This window comes from Eptesicus fuscus, chromosome 11 (assembly GCF_027574615.1).
Source record: "Eptesicus fuscus isolate TK198812 chromosome 11, DD_ASM_mEF_20220401, whole genome shotgun sequence".
Taxonomy (NCBI): Eukaryota; Metazoa; Chordata; class Mammalia; order Chiroptera; family Vespertilionidae; genus Eptesicus; species Eptesicus fuscus.
Genome location: NC_072483.1, coordinates 51,645,604 through 51,665,759, shown reverse-complemented (window position 1 = coordinate 51,665,759; position 20,156 = coordinate 51,645,604). Strand labels below are relative to the sequence as shown.

Sequence of the window (20,156 nt, the reverse complement as noted above, 5' to 3'; positions counted from 1 at the left end):
TGTCAGTGCTAGACTTGGTGATGGTGATAATTTTAATAACATTGAGGACAATTTATATGTATTTGGCACTTACAGTTTTCAGAATGTTCTTTCAATTATTTTTTTTGATCCTTACAATAATTTTAGGAAGAGAGTTATGATATAGCAATTGTCGAAGTATAGACTTAAGAATTTTTTTTAGGATAGTAGAGTAGATATTTGACAAGGTTATTGGTTAATGTTATCAATTTAATAAAGGGACTAGATAAAGTTAACATAATAAATTGCATGTTATTCAAAACAGAATGTCATTTAATATGGCCAAATATTTTGTTAAGTACATACACAAAGAATAGAATGAGTCTATAAATAGAAAGTGAGGAAGATGTTTAATTTAACTAGGATAAATACAGGAATTATGGTGTACAGAAATTAATCTTTGGGTTGAACTGAACAAAATTAGTTTCTTTACTACAAAACTTCTCATTGTGAATCTCGAAGTTCCATCTTTTCCAATCTTATCTGACTACACATTTTGAGACTATCATCCCCAGATACTTTAGGAAACACTGAAGTGTTCTGTTACCAAATGTTTCTGCTAACTTAAAAAAGTTGTATTCATTTGACTGATTGCTTAGTTTTTTTTTTAATTTGATGCATAAATTATATTTTAAAATGGTTGAAATTTTGACTGTTATTGTTTATTGTTTACTAAGAACATGTAGTTTGTTATGACATATTTAGTTATGTTAAAATATAAGTTAGCTATGATGGCTAAAGTTGCCATTCCCATGGGCTTTGTTTGCATTTGTAATTAGTCTATTTTTCCTTTTGGTATAGGTATGCCCTTATATGTCAGCAGTGTTTTTCTCATAATGGCATGGCATTGAAAGAAGAATTTGAATACATTGGTAAGAATTATTAGGCAGTTAGATTTAAATATTTTATGCTCAAATTTTTTATTCTATGCCTGTTCCCATATAATGTTATTTTAATTTTGGTACTGTCTCTGTATATATTTTTCAAGCTATTGTCCTTATTTTAGAACACAGCAAAGCAGGAAAGACAAATGAGATTTTTCTCACAACAATGTACAATCTCTAGGCCAGCTGTTCTCAAACTTCACTGTGTATCAGAATAATCTGAATAGCTTTTAAAAAGTATGATGCCCAGGGCCCACCTACAGAAAGTCTGCTTTAAGTGATATGGGGTGGGGTTCTGGGCATCAGCTTGGTTTTAAAGCTCCTCAGATGATTCTCATGTGTAGCCACTATTAAAAAACTTTGTCCTAAGTTAATTGTTTCTCATATATGATATACTATACTTTCTTGGGTAAATGAGCAAGGTTCTGGGTTTAAAAATACCTAATGACTCTGGTGACTAGAAATGTAATTTCTATAATACACTTAGGTCATTATTAATATTGTTTTGCAATTATTAGTTAACCTGCTGTATAACTTATCTTTTCTACTTTAAAATTAATATTCTAATAATAATTAGAAAGTATACTTTAAAATTAGCTTTGGTTAGAACACTTGCAATAATATTATTAAAACCACATGTAATTTCACTAGGGATAAATAACTTTTGAAGAGTTCTTTGACTATTTGCAAAAGTAATCTTGTGAGTTATCTGACTAATCCTTGAGTTTTCTTTGGTTTGTGGTTTTATTTTTTTTAAATTCTCTGCAGCTTTTCGGTGTGCCTACTGTTTTTTCTTGAATCCTGCAAGAAAAACCAGACCTCAGGCTCCAAGACTGCCAGAGTTTAGTTTTGAGAAGAGGCAGGCTGTGGAGGGCTCAAGTTCAGTTGGCCCCTTGCCCTCAGGGAGTGTGATTTCATCAGAGAACCACATAAGTGAAGGTATGAATATGTTAATTAAAAAGTTTTGTCTCTTAATAATGTTTACTATTTAACAATAACAGCATAATGCTTTTAAATAAGAATGGATTTATTTATCAGATTTTGCAGAATGCATATATCACTTATCACTCTGATACTGTAGCCTCCTGTGTAATTGGTATGATGTGTTTTAGTTTTAAAATATAACTTGTTAAGCAGCATCCAGCAATAGCTAGGCAAACATTGTTTATGGAGTGACCTCTTCTAATAACTGTTGGAAGATTTGACTAGTAATATTTTTATGGAATCATTTTTTTCCAATTTATTTAAATGAAGCAGATTATGATAATTATGGAGCAACTATAAGATACAATTTTTTAAAAATTGCAATTGACATTGATAAAATAAGTTTGTGCTTACCACTTGAACTAGAAGTTGCTGCAAGCAGGAAACCTTGGAATTGGAAAGTCATCCTTGCATCCTTTAGTTGACTGTGTTGATACGACTGGTAGTCCTTTGAAACAGTTTATCTTGATCAGTGAGACTAACATTGCTGACACATGCCTTGATGTAAACAACCTTATTTTAGAGAAACAGAGTTCATCGGAATTCATTGGATTTTAGGCCTTATCTTGCAATTCTATTTTAGGAATTCTTGAGGAAGTTTCATGAAAAAAAAAAAAGGAAAAGATGAGTTGGAAGAGCTGTATATTAATTACCAACTATTTATTGCTGTTAATAATGAGGTGAGGAGCTGTTTGTTAAGCAGCTCTGAATTCTGAAGATTGCTAAAATTATGATACAGGCCATGATATTTTGGTGCTATGGCTGATAGAGAAAAAAATTCATATTGGAAGTTTAGCTTACATAGTTTATTTAGCAATCAATATTCCATCCTTTTAATTTCTAGGAATTATCATTTACATGTATTTGATTTCTTCTTTATAAAAGCATTGAGAGGGGAAAATTGCTTTAAAAATAATACGAGAGGGAATTTTCAGATATCAGAAGTTTATTATGAAAATTTGTATATCTTTTTAAAAAATTTGAATAATAAAATACATGTGTTGACTCAGGCTTGGCTTTGGGCTTAATAACAAATACCAAAAGGAATTTGAATAGATAGGCATGACAAGAGGTCTGTTACTTCCAAGAGTGAATCAATGCATTCATCTTCTCCAAGTCTGCAACATCAACTCCAAACATAATATATTTTTTTCTTTTGCTTAAGTCATGCTCTGAGCTTCATGCTGTCACATGAAAATCATCTGCCTCACCAATGCACCCTCTTGGAACTGGGAAATGAAAGACTTTCTTACTGAAGATGCCTAGAGGAAACATTGAAGTCCTTTCCATGAGTAACCTTGCTTATGAAAGCGAAAGTGAATATTTGAAAGCCAATAGTTGGGACAAAAAGAAAAAGAAAAATCAGCCAACAAATAAAATCATGATAATGAGCCTAATGCTTTATATTTTCTGCTAAGGTCAATATAGATAGTTAGCAAACAGCACCGAGCTATACCTTTCCTTCTCATCTAATCTAGGAGGAGCAATACCCCAGATGTCTCATTTTCAGTCTGAAATCTCTGGAGTGAAGTCTAACTGGCTCATATTCAACCCTAATAAGGTAATATTAATAGGTGAAGACAAAACTTGAGGCAGGGTCTAGTAACTTCATAGTGCTAGAAACTGAAGCAACACTTGCATCTGGTTTAAGATAGTCTTTAGAGTAGTAACTTTTAAACTTCTCTTTGGATTCATTAAAATGGCAATGAGCACCCTTTACTTATTTGGCTTTCTAGAAGATTGAACTTTTCTCCAAGACTCATATCTCAACACTATGATATACAGTTATCAATTTCAAGCTGGATTCCTTTAGTAAATGACTGGAAGTATTTTTGATGAACAGAGAAGATGCATTTGTTTTGAACACTGGAGGCATATCTTTATGATTAAATTGAACTATTAAGATCATATTATCTTAATCACCTATTCTCTATGCTGACAGCCAATGTAATTGAGGGCTTAGATTTCTGATTTCTACAACTTTTCTGCTATAATTTTTATATTTTTTAAGTATTGCAATAGTTCCTTGATAGCAGCAAAAGCAGTCAAAATTCAGTTATTGAATTTACAGATGGAATGAAAAGGTAACTTTCTTCCATTTGAATTTTCTTTCAATGAATATTCTAAAACCATTTATATGAATAATCTAGACTTAATAGACTTCTTAAAAATCTGTGATGTGAAACTTTGAAATTAAGTTGTGTCTTGATTCTGCTACTGGAAGATTTTGCATTTAGGATGAGGCACAAGGCTTTTGAAATTTTTGGACCACTCTTTAGAACAACATATGATATCTTGGAAAGTTTTCATCAAAGAAGGAGACCTAGAAGAAACTTCTTCCATTAATTGCTCATTTGAATTCCTAGAATTTTTTATTTTTAGAATTGTCTATAGAAAATGCTTTGGTAATAGAATATTAAAGAAACACAAGAAATTAGGACTATGGATTATCTTTGTATCTAAGAGCATACTAGGTATGGTATCCTAAAGTAATGAATTGCTTTTAGGTTCCTCAGTTTCTTTTATGGTTAAGTGGATGGTACAGTAATACTTGAATCTGCTAAGCCACATTAAAGTGGTTTATCAGTTTTGCTTTTAAAAAATATGCAATCCAAAATACCTGACATATAGCATTTTTTTGTTAGCTATGATAAGAGAGTATGAAGTTTTTACATTGTTAATATACTAGTACAGTGGTTTTAGGCTAGCATATTTGAAAAATATTATTGTTTTCATTGCTCAGTTATATTTGTCTAGATTTTATATAATTACATTAGGAAAAAATAGCTCTTATTCAACTGGAAATAACTTGCTAATAAAACTCATGGCACCTAATCAATACTATAAAAAATAACAAGTAAAATTTATATAATGTAGAAATTTATCTTGATAACCTGATTTCTGCTCTTCCTTTCTTTTAAGCAATATACTGTTACTATTAGATTCTGTTGATCTAGAGAAAATTCTATTTGTAGTATTGTTTGTTATGCTCTATGATATTGAACTATTTGATAATGTAAATTTTGTTGAATTCTGTATATTTACTAGATCTACTAGTATAAAGCTTATACCTTTACTTATATTTAATTATGTACAGTTTACTCAAGATGTAAACTTAACCGTAGTATCAGTTTGCATGTTTATTTTATTCCTAGAGATCTTTTGGCCTGCAGATTCTCTTTTCTAAAATACCTTCACTGAAAAAAAAAAAAGTTTTATAGCATCCTGCCTAATAATAGACAAATATGCAAATTGACCGCACCTTTGCTATGCCCAAACCACGCCCACCAACCAATCCGGACAAGTATGCAAATTACCCCAACAAAGATGGTGGCTTATTTGCATATCAAGACAGCATAGAAAGAAGCCAAGAGCTGCAGAAGGGAGGAGAAGGGAGGAGCGGAGGCGGGGCCGGGGGAGAAGGAAGGAGAGCAGGCAGGGCCGGGGAAGAAGGGAGGAGAGCAGGCAGGGCCGGGGGAGAAGGGAGGAGAGCAGGCAGGCTGGCGGAAAAGGGAGAAAAGCAGGCAGGCTGGCGGAGAAGGCGGGGCGGGGGAGAAGGGAGGAGCGGAGGCGGGGCCGGGGGAGAAGGGAGGAGTGGAGGCGGGGCCGGGGGAGAAGGAAGGAGAGTGGGCGGGCTGGCGGAGAAGGCGGGGCGGGGGAGAAGGGAGGAGCGCAGGCAGGGCCGGGGGAGAAGGGAGGAGCGGAGGCGGGGCCAGGGGAGAAGGAAGGAGAGCGGGCGGGCTGGCGGAGAAGGGAGAAAAGCAGGGGGGCTGGTGGAGAAGGCAGGGCGGGGGACAAGGGAGGATAGTAGGTGGGGCGGGGTAGAGTGCAGCAGGAAACCCTATTGCAGGATTTTTCCTGCAACGGGAATGCTAGTTGCTTAATAATGACATTCTTACTCATCTAATGGATTTGTTCACCAATGGTAAATAAGCAGTATTTTGTGTATTGAATACTAGAGGTTTGGTGCACGAATTTGTGCATGGGTGGGGTCTTTCGGGGTGGCCTGCAGAGATTGGGCACCAACTCATGCCCCCAGCCTCACAGCCCCGCCTGGCACCCTGCTGTGGCCTGGCACCACCCCCTCACCTGCTCCACCATCCCACCTGCGGGGCGATTGATTAGGGCTGGGCTCCCCCGCTGCCACCGCTGGTCACTATCTGTGGGGTGATCAGGCCCCTGCTTGCACCCGCCTTGGCCTGGTGCCACCCGCTCACCTGTTCCACCATCCCGCCGCAGTCCAGTTCCACTCTGCCATGGTCCCGCTCTCGTTAGGGTCCATCAGGGCTGGCAGTGCCTCCAATGTCGCCTGCTGCCAGTGCTGTGTTGCCGATGCCCTCCATGTTCCACGCTGCCCCCTGGTGGTCAGCCACATCATAGCGAGCGGTCAAACTCCAGGTGGAACCACCACCCGAGGGGACAATTTACATATTAAGCTTTTATTATATAGGATGAGCTATGTAACAGCTCCTAGGTGGTTATTATTTAATTGAAGTTTATTCATTGAGCCTGTGGGTTGAGTTTGGGGTGAAATTCATGTCTTTGTTTCTTAAAATAAGTTGGCCAGTTTCTTTAAGAGAGAAAAATCTTTTAAAAACTTCTTTGTTTAAAACCTGCAAGTTCAAAGACAAATGGTCTATTTTAATTTAATAAATTTCATATGGGCAAGTTTATAGACTGTAGTGAGTACTGCTGTGTTAGCAAGGCAGATTTGTTGTTATTATTGTGAAAAGGAATAAAATATAAAGAATCTAAATGAGTTCACCAAAATACGAGGGTTTGAAAAAAATATATATATATATTTCAGAGAGGAAGGGAAAGGGAGAGAGAGATAGAAACATCAGTGATGAGAGAGAACCATTGATCACCCTACTGGGGATTGAGCCTGCAACCCAGACATGTGCCCTGACAGAGAATCGAATGGTAAACTCCAGTTCATAGGTTGATGCTCAGCACAAGGGGTTTTTAAAGGTATAATCTAAATAGGATTATGTATTTTCCTGTGAAAATTTCATATATTTTTTAAAGTAAATATATGAAATTGTTTTGCTAGACTATTCTTTAATTTTCTTAGAAAATTCTCTCAAGAGCTAGACTAAAACTAAAGATAAGTTGATGTTCTTATATGTTTTTGCATGTGTGTGCTTTATAGGTGAGGCAGTAGTGTTAGTTTTACAATTACACTGTTTTATGATTTTGAGTTGTCTAGTTAAGGCTTTTCCTAAACAACTGGAAGCCATTTTTTTACATTTGGTAGAAAAAGTTTATCTCTTAAGATTAATGGGGTGGGCATGGGGCAGGGGTACGAGTGGGGAAAGGAACACATTTCATGGGTCATTTTTGTCTTATCACATTGCAATATATTGCTTTCTTGGCATTACAGATGCCATTTTTCTTTTTTTAAATCTTAACCCAAAGACATGCTTAGAGATGGGGAGTGGGGGCGGGTTGGGATGTCATTTGTCTTCCCTCAGCTCCCTGACTGGGGATCAAATAAGCAATTCAGGTATGTGCCCTGACTGGGAATTAAACCGGCAGCCTTTTGGTACATGGGCCGATGCTCAACCAATTGAGCCACTCTGATGGGGCAACAGTTGATTTTTAAAATTTCTTATAGATGGAATTAGATCATTCAGATAATTTTGTTTCATTTTTAGTCTATACTGGTGTGACCCCAAAGGCTGGTTTTTCTTTTAGTATTTTATGCCCAAATGTTGACATCTCATTAAATTACAACTTCACAGAAAAAATTTATTGTTTTATTAGACTAGGCAAATGATACTATCTCATAGAAATAAAGTCAGTAGCTTTAGAATATACTTAATCCTATCTAATAAAGAGGAAATATTCTAATTGACTGTCACACCCTCACAAAGATGGTGGCACCCACAGCCAATAAGGAGGGAATATGGTAATTGACTGCCACGCCCTCAAAGATGGCGGCGCCCACAGCCACAAGATGGTGGCGCCCAGTCCCCTCAGCCCCGCCAGGGCGGCAGGTGTGCTGCACAGCCGGGCCCGCCCCCAGGCGGGTCTGGCCACTCCATGCAACTGCCTCTGGAGTCCCCCAGTCCCCTCAGCTCCCCCAGCCGCCCAGGGCCGACCCGAGGCTTGCCTGCACCTCAGATGGTGGCTGCCCAGCCAACGCCCGAGGCACAGGCAAGCCTTGGATGGCGGCTGCCCAGCCGATGCCCGAGGTGCAGGCAAACCTTGGATGGTGGCTGCCCAGCCGCCCAGGGCCGCCTGAGGCTCAGGTAATCAGGGCTGGCTGAGGCTTGCACTGCTGGCAGTGGCAGCAGCAGAGGTGTGATGGGGGTGTCGCCTTCCCCTGATCTTCGGGTTGCCTCCCGCCCCTGAGGGCTCCCGGACTGTGAGAGGGGGCAGGCTGGGTTGAGGGACCACACCTCCAGTGCATGAATTTTCATGCACTGGGCCTCTAGTGATATTATAAAGCTCTACGATTTAGTTAATAAACTGGTAAGTATTTCTCTGTTCTTGCTCACCTAGTTCACTTAAGTCTTTTTTGGATGACTTCTCATAAAATAGCATTGGTATCCAAACATTGAATATCTATGTCATTTACACTAGCCAATACCTGTATTATAGGCATCATGGCACATGCCAGTTTTTTTGTAGTGTTACTGCTATTAAAATTACTTTTCTGCAAATTAACATGGGAGTAGTCAGTAGGCTTTTTGATTATTTTTAAGCACTATCATCTACCAATTTTTTAGTCTTTCATATATTCTGTGAAATACAACACAGTATATAATATCTTTTGTATATAATATCCTTTTCTAATTATAATAGCACATGGTATTTCTTAGAATTCACCTTTATAGACATTTAAAATTTTAAGTATGGTAGTTCTGTTGTTTGTATTAACTACATTTTTAAAATCCAAGAATTTTAAAATTAAATGGATTTGAGTGGTGATGTGTTTCTGAAAATAGTTGTATCACAGAGCTTTAACATGATAAACTATAGACTTTGATACCTCCCTTGTTTAGTACTGAGGCAGTCTGTCTGACAGAATCTGACAAACTATGTGGGCCTATGTTCACTTCAACATGTTTTGGTGAATTGAGTCGTGGATTCCGAGCTTTTTTCATTTTGTTTGGCTTTATTGGTTTGATTCAGAATGCTTACTAAATTTTAACAAATTGTAAAGTTCTTGGCAAGTAAGTATTGTGGAAAACCATAACTTAAAATTCTGTTGATAAATTTTGTGAGGGTAGAATTACAAATGGTTGGTGACTCCTGAAGTTTTCCATTGAAGGCCTTACTTGCCCAGGTAGCAGAATGATCTGTACATGTCCGTAGAATTTTATCTGCAGTGTTTGCTTTCCCTTTGTGCACTGGAACATTCAAATAACAAACTCAGTCAGTCTACGGCTTTTTACTTTGGATTTTTGTAAGATTTGAAGTGATGCAGCAATGCCATTTTAAATTCCTTTTGAAATAAAAATAGCATTTTTGTGACATTTGATATAATATGATTTGAGAACCATTCCTTACTACTTTTTTTGTGGTTATATGAAGTTTTTATATAGTAAAACCTCATTAACTCAGATGTTCCTAACTGTATAATTTTGGCCCTTCATCCTATATATAAAAATTAGAAAAAAGTTTACAATTCTGTAAACTAGACTCTAAAATATCTGTATAGAAATAATTGTTCTAAAATATCACACACACACACACACACACACACACACACACACACACACACACACACTTTGTACTACATAAGGAACTAAACTAGAACTTTTTACTGATGTAGACTGGTCTTTACTCCATAAATGTTGAATCAATAACATTTGTTGTATGTCATAAGGGATCTTCTATGAGGGTAGGAAAATCTGCTTATTTGTTTAGCTGATGTGATTTAACCTTATCTTCCTAGCAAAAACATTAGTTGCTATTTATTATAAAAACTGCTCTGGTCATTCCCTCTCCCATCCCATTCTTTAAACATAAAGAATTATAGAGACTTTATATAATAAAATTGTTGTTATTATTAAATTATTATTAAGAGATTTGAGTTTAATGAAACTTACTAGAGAGTTTAAAGGGAACAAATTTTCATGTGGGGAACAAGACCTTTAATTAGTTTCCGTTTTAGAGACAGGAACAAAAGACCCTTTTCTTTCTCTCCCTACCATTGTAGGTATATAGCATATTCTGACCCAGAGGTTTAAATCCTGAGGATTTGTCTTGTATAGAGGGATGAGGGGAGACTTGTAATGCCTTTGGAAAAGGTGGATAATAGAGATGTAAGGTCTTGGTCTATAGACCTTCTAAGGCCTGGGATAATAGAGATGTAAATCAGTATGGGAAATAGCACCACCTACATACACGCAAAGGTACATATTTACACACTGCTCACAGGATTGCCTGGCACAAGGGAGACAGTTTCTTTAAGAAACATAATCTGAGATTTAATACATTTTTTTTGTTTGCTGGGCTTTTGTCTTACAGCACATAATTCTATTGGGGCTTTGCTTGATTGGACATGCAACTTTCAAATGCATCTTTAGGAAAATTCTTAAATATTATGAAAATTCCTAAATTTTATGAAAATATGGGACTTTAGATAAAGTATGGATTTGTTTTCCCCAAATTGTTTTTTTTTCCTGTTGTACCAATTCATATACCTTATTTAGCAATTTTAACATTTTTGTCCTCCTGAAGTCTTAACTCTTTGTCTTTTCAGAATCTTTAGAAGAACAAGATGTTTTGGTTAACACTACAGAGCAGACAGAGGACAAAATAACAAATACAGAGCAGACAAATGAAGTGATTGAAAAAGCATCTGGTACAGAGGAACCAGAAGAGAAGCAAGAAGAGACTGAGAATGAGGAAACCTCAGTGAATGAAGCCAAATCAATAGTTCCCAAAGCTGATTCTATTCCTGATTCTATTTCTGATGCTATTCCCGATTCTATTCCTAATCCTGAATTAAGTGGAGAATCATTGATGACGATGTAGTAAATGCTTCCACATGCCTTCAACTGGATAGCTGTAGTTTTGTTGATGTCAGTTATTGCTTTTTAGGTGGTGCTTTTTTTCTCTCTCTAAGGATATGCTTGATATCATTTGAATTCAGATTGCCTAGCTATTTCAATATGTCAAAATTGTATCTACTAGGTATTAAAACTACAAGCAAGTGATATCAGTAAAGTAAAATATTTTTGAATGTACAAAGACCCACACTGGCTTTTAGAATTTTTTTTTTTGCATTCTAAAAGTAAACAAACATGATAGCATTCTTGTTTTTTTATACGTGTGACCTGTAAATAATATCCATTTTTGACATAGGAAGAACTTTGGTTAGGAATAAGTTCTAACAGTGTTTGTTTTAAGGAATGAAACTCAAGATTTTTAATAGTTCATCATTAAAAATGGATAGAAGTTTTACTCTCAAGATATTTGCCAGGGGCGGGGAAATGTCTATTTAGTCATTTACATTAAGCGGTATAAAAGTTTTAACTATATAGGCATTGGTACGAATTCTCAGTAAGAATGCAATTGAAGAGTCAAGTGCAGTGTTTCTTTTTGATGTCTCTTATTTTGCAGCTGGGCCAAAGGCACATAATATTATAATTAGCTTATGTTTACATAACATAGGAAATATTTCTGCACTTGACTGTAACTTGAATTCTGAGCATTATTTATACTTGTAAAATAATGATATTATAAGTGAATTTTGTGCTCTTGTGTGTATTTTGTTAAGGAAAATAAAGATCTGGCAGTAGTTTCTTTTTGTTAAATATCTAGACTTCTTCAGACAGAATCTTGGATGACTTAGCTACCTGAAAAAATCTTAGTAGGAAGAGCTCATAATACAACAACTCTGTAGATACTGCTGAGGGCAAATTATGATGCTTTTATTGAGACTTGTTACCTTCTGAATTCAGGGAACTACTGACATTTAGAGGTTCTAATCAGAGATTAGGTTTTTCTGATTCAGGAAAACTATAGGCCATTTGTAATTTTTAATTTTGAGAGATACATAAGTTCTATGAGAATAGGCAGTTCATTGGATTTAATATGTGTTTTAAAGATTGAGAAAAATTTTGACCCAGAATGGTAATTCTGGTACCTTAAACACTGTAGTTATCTTTTCTGTTTTTTACCTCTCTTCTCCATTATTAAAAAAATTTAAATCAAGTTATGACAAAAGGAGAAATGTATAGGAATGGTGTGTATAGAAAATATTTCTAAGTTGTACATAGTTTATTAAAAATTTAATAAAATGACATTTGTTATTTAAAATTCATGTTTATGATTTAATAACTTACATTGGATAGGTATTTTTAAGAAACTCAATCTGTTAATAGTCTGAAGCATCATGGTTTAGTGACCCAATTTTTCGAGATTACAGAACTGGGCTTAAATTTTGCCTCTGCAGTCTTAGTATGAGGATGATTAAACATAATTTATGTAATGTTCCTACCTCAGTGCCTGATAATAGATATCAAGTAAATAGCATTTTATGTTATTGATATCCTTATGAAATAGGAAAGGGCCATAAATTCTTCCTCTTGCAGATAAATGAAAAAACAATATGAACATATAATTCAGCTGCTCAGAATCAAGCCAATGTTTTCTGCATCAACTTTTACCTATGATATACATGTATATAAATATATAAAGGAGATAGGAACCTAAGATTACAGAATATAAACTCTATGGAAATTTTTTGGATGAATTTAATCAGGTTTTAGTAACACCTTGCTGATTCTTCCTGTTATAAAATATTCAAATTCTGATGTACATTGCTTGAAAATACCCCAGAGAAATATAATTTAGTCATAGAATCAAGCAAATATTATGAGAAATATCTTCGAAATAAATATGGAAATTTAAAAGGGGATTAGTATTCTTTAGAATAGAAAAGTTTATTCTGATATTGTAATAAACAGTTAATGGTTGAAAGAGTGGTGACATGTCCTATTTCTGATTATTAAGTCTAGTGTAAATGAGGAAAAGCAAACAACTAAGTGCTATTAGCTACAGTGACCTTAACTTCCCTATTTACATGCTTAACAGGTCATCATCTAAACTTTTCTCACTATGCCTTCAGCATAATCTACAAACATGGTCTGGCTTCTCTCCATCCCTCCTCCAGTGTTATGCTGTGGCCTCAGCAGCTTATTTCAATTCTTTGACCATGCTGAGCCCTTTCCTGCTTTAGGTCTCAGTTTAGATAGTCCCTCAGAGAGATGCTATCCCAAACTCACTAAAGTGGTCTGTGCTTTTTACTCTCTCTTATATATGTCACTTTATCTCTACTATTTCAAATAAGTATTTTGTTTACTAGTTTACTGTATATCTTCAACATAAAATCTATGTGTGCAAGGCTCTTGTTGACTTATTTACTACTGCATCTCCAGGGCCTGGTGCCTGACACATATTTATTATGTGAATGAATAATTTGTTGCTAGATGCAGTGAAAACTCCTTATTTTGCTGCTTCGCAGTATGGACGTTGCTGAGCACTGTCCTCTGTTTGAAACACTTCTTTTTCTTCTGGTTTTGAGTGCTCACACTATTGTTCTCTTATTCTCGGGCCCGCCTTCTCAGTGTCCTTTGCAGGCTTCCTTTAATGTTGCTGTTGCATAGCTTCTACCTAGTGCCAGCGTTTCTTCATCCCACATGTCCTTTCTCCAGGGGCTCGCACCAACCTCCATGGATTAGATTACCATCTGTTGCTCAGATTCTCAGACCTCCAGCCTTGATCTGTTTCCTTCACTTCAGAGTACTACATTCACCTGCTTGCTGGAATGTCTCTCACTATCAACATACCAAAAAATGAACACTATTTTCTCCTTCAAACCTTCAAAACTTTCAAACCACCTGTGTTTCTCATCTCATCAAACAGAGCCATTATTCAAGCCAGGAACTAGAGTCTAATTCCTTTCCCCTTTGTCCTATATCTTCACTGTCAGTTTCTGTCTCCTAAACATCTTCCAGTTAATATTCTCATTTCTCTGCCCACTAACAATACATTAATAATAAACATTAGCATTCTTACTCTGTGCCTGGCAACATGCTGTTTATGAGTATTGTTTTATTTGTTCTTTGGCAATAACCCTGTGAAGATTTTTTATCTCTGGATTATAGAAGAGAAAACAGGTAGAAACAGCAAGTTGGTAAGTGGAAAATCTGGGATTCGAATGCAGGCAACTAACTGCAGAAGTTTTCCTATTAATTACTGTTGTACTGCCTTCTAATTCATCATCTCAAAACTGTCTCTTAACTGGTTTTCTTGTCTCCAGTCTTGCCTTGCTATCCTGTGCACTGGAGTTTTCAAAGTTAGAAATTGAATCATACCACCACACCATTGCTTAAACCCTTTAATGATTCCTCTCTGGTCTTGGGAAGAGGTCTGAATTTACTGATTACTACAGAGCCTGTGTAATTTTGCTAATTACCTCTGGCATTTCTTACCACAACTACTGCCACTGTCCCCCCTCTCCCCTTCCCACATTCACATTTTTAATTTTGCTACATTAATATATTCTGTGGTGGGCATATGCAAAGTGTTTCTAATCCCCCAAACTCCTTGTGTTCTTCCTCTGCCTGCAATATTTTCCCACTCACATAGTCACAGGGACCAGGGACACTCAATAAATAGTTGTTGACTTGAAAAAGTTGCAGTTAAAACTCAAGTTTAGAAATTTTGCTAGCTGTTAAGTTATGCCTTTTATTTTTGAAATGGATCTTTCTCATTTTATACATTGGACACAATATTGTTATAGAGAATATAACAATCAGAGTTAATAGCTTCGTGTGTGTGTGTGTGTATGTGTGTGTGTGAGTGTGTGTGATGAGAGGTTTAATAATTCATTAAATACTGTATGCTAAGTGTTAGAAAAACTAAGTGACTTATAAAAGATCATAGGAATAAATAGCATGTCAACTAAGCCAAAACTCTCTTAATGCAAGATGTTTTATATTGAAACAACAATTTTACACTGTCAGTATTTGTGTTAGCGTTTAAGATTTAAAATGTAACATGTTTACTTCTATTTCCAGCTGACAGCTACTTAACTCTTAAAACTAAAAATTTTTTTTCCTTGTAATATTATTTTACAATATTATTCTCCAATATCACCTGTTGAATTGTGTGCAAATCAGCTAGACAATGGGTCAAAGAATGGTGATAACTTATGGAATTATGGATAGATTGTGAAACAATTATGGAGAACAGAGCTGCTTTAGAAAATTGGAAGAAAATGCAGTGTTATTATCTAGGATAACTTTAATTCATTTCAAAAATTATATGCGATTTAGATATAGTTTATGAGCTACAAAGAGCTATTAAAAATAATATGTAAAGATGAAGCAAAACAGATGGTTGTGAATTGATGGTCTGCTAAATTTTACAGTTTGTAATTTGACTTGTTTCAAAAATATTTCATCTGAATGTATAAACTCTGCCTGGTTAATAAGTTAATATATTCAGGCTCTGAATTTAGGTAATAAATATATAAATACAGAAAAGTACTTTATTAGAATATAAACTTAAGAATAAAAATTAAGTACCGGATTAAAACATTAAATTGTATCAGTCTATAAACTATTGTCTCAGCTGAATTTCTTTCCTCCTCAGAAATTAATCCACATTTTATACTTTAATACTATTTAAAAATGCCTTTTTAGAAATTGTTGCATTTACTGATAGTAGGTGGCCCCCAATTGCCCTTTATCAGTTTGCCTTTGTGTGAAACTTAGATGCCATTTTTCATTTTTTTAAAAACATTTTTTATTGATTTCAGAGAGGAAGGGAGAGGGGAGAGAGAAATAGAAACATCATTGATGACAGGGAATCATTGATCGGCTGCCTCCTGCACGCCCCCTACTGGGGATCAAGCCCACAACCTAGGCATGTGCCCTTGACTGGAATCGAACCAGGGACCCTTCATTCTGCAGGCCGATGCTCTATCCACTGAGCCAAACCAGCCAGGGCCCATTTTTCATTCTTTCTCCTCCAGAGGTCCTGTTGTATATGGATTAATTTATGCTACTCATGGGCTTTAGGAGAAGAAAACACTATTTACATACATAGTTCTATCTTAGTTGATGTTTTTTAAAACCTAGATTTTCTGCTTTATGTATTTTTCTCTAGATTTAAAAAATATTTATACCTTCCTTTTTTTTCTTTGGCTGCAAACTTGGTAGAAGTTGGAAGCACTCTGAGAAGATTAAAAAGTGTTCTCAAAAATCTCCGTCATAAATTAGTTTTTTTTAAGTTCTTATTCCAGGATTATATGAGAATAAGCCAAATTTTCAGCTGCCAAAGACTTTTACCAGATCCCTGGCACTTGATTTAGGAAAACTGGGAAAAATAATTTACTTTTGTGAAAATAAATATTTCTATCATAGTCTGATTTTGAAGGGTGAAGAAAGGGTGGAATTAAATGAACATTTTTTAGATACCTACTCTTGGTCAGGCACTGTGCTCTGGGTACTTTTACAAGTACATTCTCTTAGAGTTCTCACAATCACCATGTGAGGAGATGGAATTCTATTCAAGCAGGGATTACATTAATTTCCCAAGACCTCTTAATTTATGGATGTTGTAAATGGAATTGGAACCTAGGATCGTCAAGTCCTTGTCTTTTTCACTACCTATGAGTTCTCTCCTTTGGTAGCCGAAAGACATAGACTAATGCTCTTTTAGGTTCTCATATTTTTGTGATAACTCAAGTGTTACTTCATCGGCCGTCTTCTCTTAGCCTAACACTTGTCAGACTCTCCACTCATAACCCTCCCCTTGAAATTCTTTCATAATATGAAGGCAGAGCCATATCTGTTTTTGTTCATCATTACATTCCTAATGTCTGGCATCTAGAAGACACAATAAATTATCTGTTGAGTAGATAGTATGCATGCACGTGCACACACAGAATGGGAAATACTGCTGTCGTTTAGTAAAGATTTTAGAGTTTGGGGAATTTTGCAAATATCCTATTAGTTCAATTATTCAGTAGGGAAAGGGCCAGATAACTTTTAACTTGTAATTGAGGCAAATTCCAATGGGCTCCTTTGTCTTTCTTTTTAATATTGATCCATCACCTGCATTGTTGGAGCTTTCTAAAACATAAATTAAAAATGTTAAAGCTCATTTGAGGATGGTAGACTCCTTAGGTGGTTTGTAAGGATGCCCTTCAGAATGTGAATTACTTTTCCAGACTTCTCTTCCACTACTCTCCCTTATGCTCTGATCGCAGATGAGTATTCCATACTTCGGAGAGATGCTCAGCACTGATCTCATATGATGCTATCCTTGTTAAACTCTCCTTTAAGACCTAGCTTTATCTGTAATCTGAGTGATATCTTTCTCAGCTTTCCTAAGCAGTTACTTGCTTTTTGTTCCCCTTGCACTTGATACACTATATGTAACTTGTAGTGTCCTGACCTCTTGTTATTGTCAGCCTCCCTTATTAGACTGTAAACACTGAAGATAGGGCTATGTTTTTCAATTTTTATTTTCTCTTGCTCTCCTCAAACAAAACAACACAAATTAAAATGAAACTTTAGCCTGGCGTGGTGTCTGCTACATGCATGTTTAGAGAGTGGATTTGTATAAATATGTGGTAGAACTGACTTGGTCAGCACTAACTAGTGGTTGGTGTGCTTCTATCTGAAACTCCTACACATAAAGTAATTGGGACTAGAAAGTGAGGACTAGCTCAAGATATGAGAGTATGGACACTGTTAGCACATTGAGGGTAGGGAGGAATCATTTGTTTTTGTATTCTTAGTGCCTGACATAGATGTTCAATAACTGAATATATTGAACGGGAGATGACCTAGGAGCCAATATGCTAGGGTGAGATTACAGTGTAGGAACTCTTTCCTAATTCACATGAATCCATCATTTGGGTAAGGTTTTAAATCATATATAAAATAAATTGAGTTTGTTTAACAAACTCCCCTTTTTTTTGTTAGTTTTGTCACCTAAGGATATTTTTTCCATTGATTTTTAGAGAGAGGAAGGGAGAGAGGGAAATAGTGATGTGAGAGAGACACATTAGTTTATTGCCTCTTGCCGTCTCCCCAACAGAGACTGGGGATGGAACTGCTACCCAGGTGAGTGCCCTTGACCAGGAATCAAAACCATGACCCTTTGGTGCACAGGCCGGTGCTCTAACCACTGTGCAACTGGTCAGGGCCAAGCTCCTGTTCTTGAAGATTCCTACATTCCTCATTCTCTGAACCTACATTTTACTTACCTATGGAATGAGGTATTTAAAAATCTTTTTTTCTTATTTATTAGCTCATATCTGACCCATTAATGTTACAGCTGGCGTTAAGTTAGGAATTTTCTGGATAAAGTTGCTTTTTTGACACTACCTGGTGGAGTCTGGATACACACACACACACACACTATATATATATATATACATACATGTATATATGTATATGTATATATATACACATGTATATATGTATATGTATATATGTAAAATTTAAGAATATTTTCACTTTCAGTATATAGGCCATAAGAATTCAGACCTTAAAGTTGAGTAATTGCTGTAAAAAAAAAACCAATAAAAGGCAATGTATGCTGTACATGGCATGCATAATTAAAACATGGATTAGTGAGGTATATTTTATGACTTATAATCACCTAGTTTAATCATTATTTTTATCTAAAAATGAAACAAGTGCCCAGCCGGTGTGGCTCAATGGTTGAGCATTGACCTTTGAACCAGGAGGTCACAATTTGATTCCCAGTCAGGGCACATGCCCAGGTTGTGGGCTTGATCCCAGGTAGGGGGATGCAGGAGGCAGCCAATCAATGATTCTCATCATTGATGTTTCTATCTCTCACCCTCTCCCTCTCCCTCTCTCAAATTAATATATATACACACACATATATTTATTTAATATATATATATATTTTAAATAAAATAAAAATGAAACAAGCAACTGTGCCTTACTGTCTATAGCAAGGATTCTATAGGCTTTGCCTGCCTGCCAAGAGTTGACACATTTTATGAAGTTACAGTGGTTTGCTTTTTAAAAAGTCTTTTTTTCTAGGAATAAAAAGGAATCAAATTTTGGAAAACATATTCTCAATTATGAGTGTTCACACAGCCAAAGGATACATGAATTTTCGGAATAGGATACTGTGAATTTTATAAAATAATCTAAACTGAGTGCAGTCTGAAATAAAATTGATATGCTTGAAACATGTTTTGGGTGGACATTGTGGATTGTTTTCAGCACTTTTTTTTTTTCCTTTTAGCTTTTGAAGCCCTGGATTCTTTTTGCATGTTTCTATGATGTTTCTTCTTTCCAATAAGATGATCTCCTGTAGCTGGGCTTAATGAAATTACTTGTTCTTTATTTAATTACAATCACCACCATTGCTGAAGAGTGGGGATTTTCTCTTTTCTGCTGTCCATCCTCCCTCTCCCCCCCACCCCACCCCACCACCTCCCACCCCCACATGCAGCAGCTGCTCAGGTTTTAGTAGATTCTGATAAGACCAATTTATCCACCCAGCAAACAATTGTAAGCAATACTTTGCAGCAAGCCTGACTGTCCAGCCCTCCTTTTAGGTCAGGATGGCACCAGACTACTAAATTGGGTGTCAGGACAGCAGTGCTGTGTTCTTGGAGTTGGAAGAGCAGAGGTGGGAAGCAGACGACTTGCCTTCTAATCAAGTGGCTGAATTTGAGGCTGCCGTTTTCCAGGTGACTAACAAGAGGCATGGCCATGGCTGACACTTCTGTTTTTATCAGTGCCTCCAATGCACATGTAAACAATTCAATTTGTGCATTATAGGTTTTATTGTCTCTAAAGAGTGATTTATGTCCTTATTTCTGCATTATTGCCCACAAGGCACTGCCCTCTGTCAGAGGGTCGGTGCTATCTAATTTTTTAGACCTTCGTCTTCATTAATACAGCAATGTTAGCTTGTGATCATTGTGCTAGACCTCATTGATAAGCTACGACAGTATGAGATTCATAGTGCTGACATCTAACCTTGCCACTGGCTTCCTGACCCTTCTGCTTCCGAAACATAGGTTCATTTTTTTAAAAAACCCAAGGTAGAACTCCATCTATTTTTCACAAACATTGTGGGCAGTTTAAAGGTTGGTCAGAATCAAATATTGTGCTTTCAAATTTGATAATGTATGAGTACAGAAGGATGACCTTTGATACATAGTGATACATCAACATGACATGAGCAGTAAATGCAGCAATTACCTTTACTACATTGAAATGGTGCTTTACTTTTCATCTT

The 20,156-nt window shown here is 36.1% G+C and overlaps 1 protein-coding gene across 4 annotated transcripts in view; it reads left to right on the top strand.

The window, feature by feature from the left end:
• Window positions 1-12,168, top strand: part of LNPK (lunapark, ER junction formation factor) — a 77,441-nt gene extending 65,273 nt beyond the window's left edge. For 2 of the 4 annotated variants that reach the window (XM_008138533.3, XM_054723462.1), the window contains 3 exons: window positions 820-890; window positions 1,671-1,841; window positions 10,603-12,168. In XM_008138533.3, coding sequence (XP_008136755.1) covers window positions 820-890; window positions 1,671-1,841; window positions 10,603-10,877 — 517 coding nt within the window. In that variant the 3' untranslated portion in view covers window positions 10,878-12,168. Of the gene's footprint in view, window positions 1-819; window positions 891-1,670; window positions 1,842-3,051; window positions 3,345-3,364; window positions 3,448-10,602 lie in introns of those variants that run through there. The other 2 variants (XM_028140922.2, XM_054723461.1) reach the window with 2 other exon arrangements.
• Window positions 12,169-20,156: the final 7,988 nt, after the last annotated feature.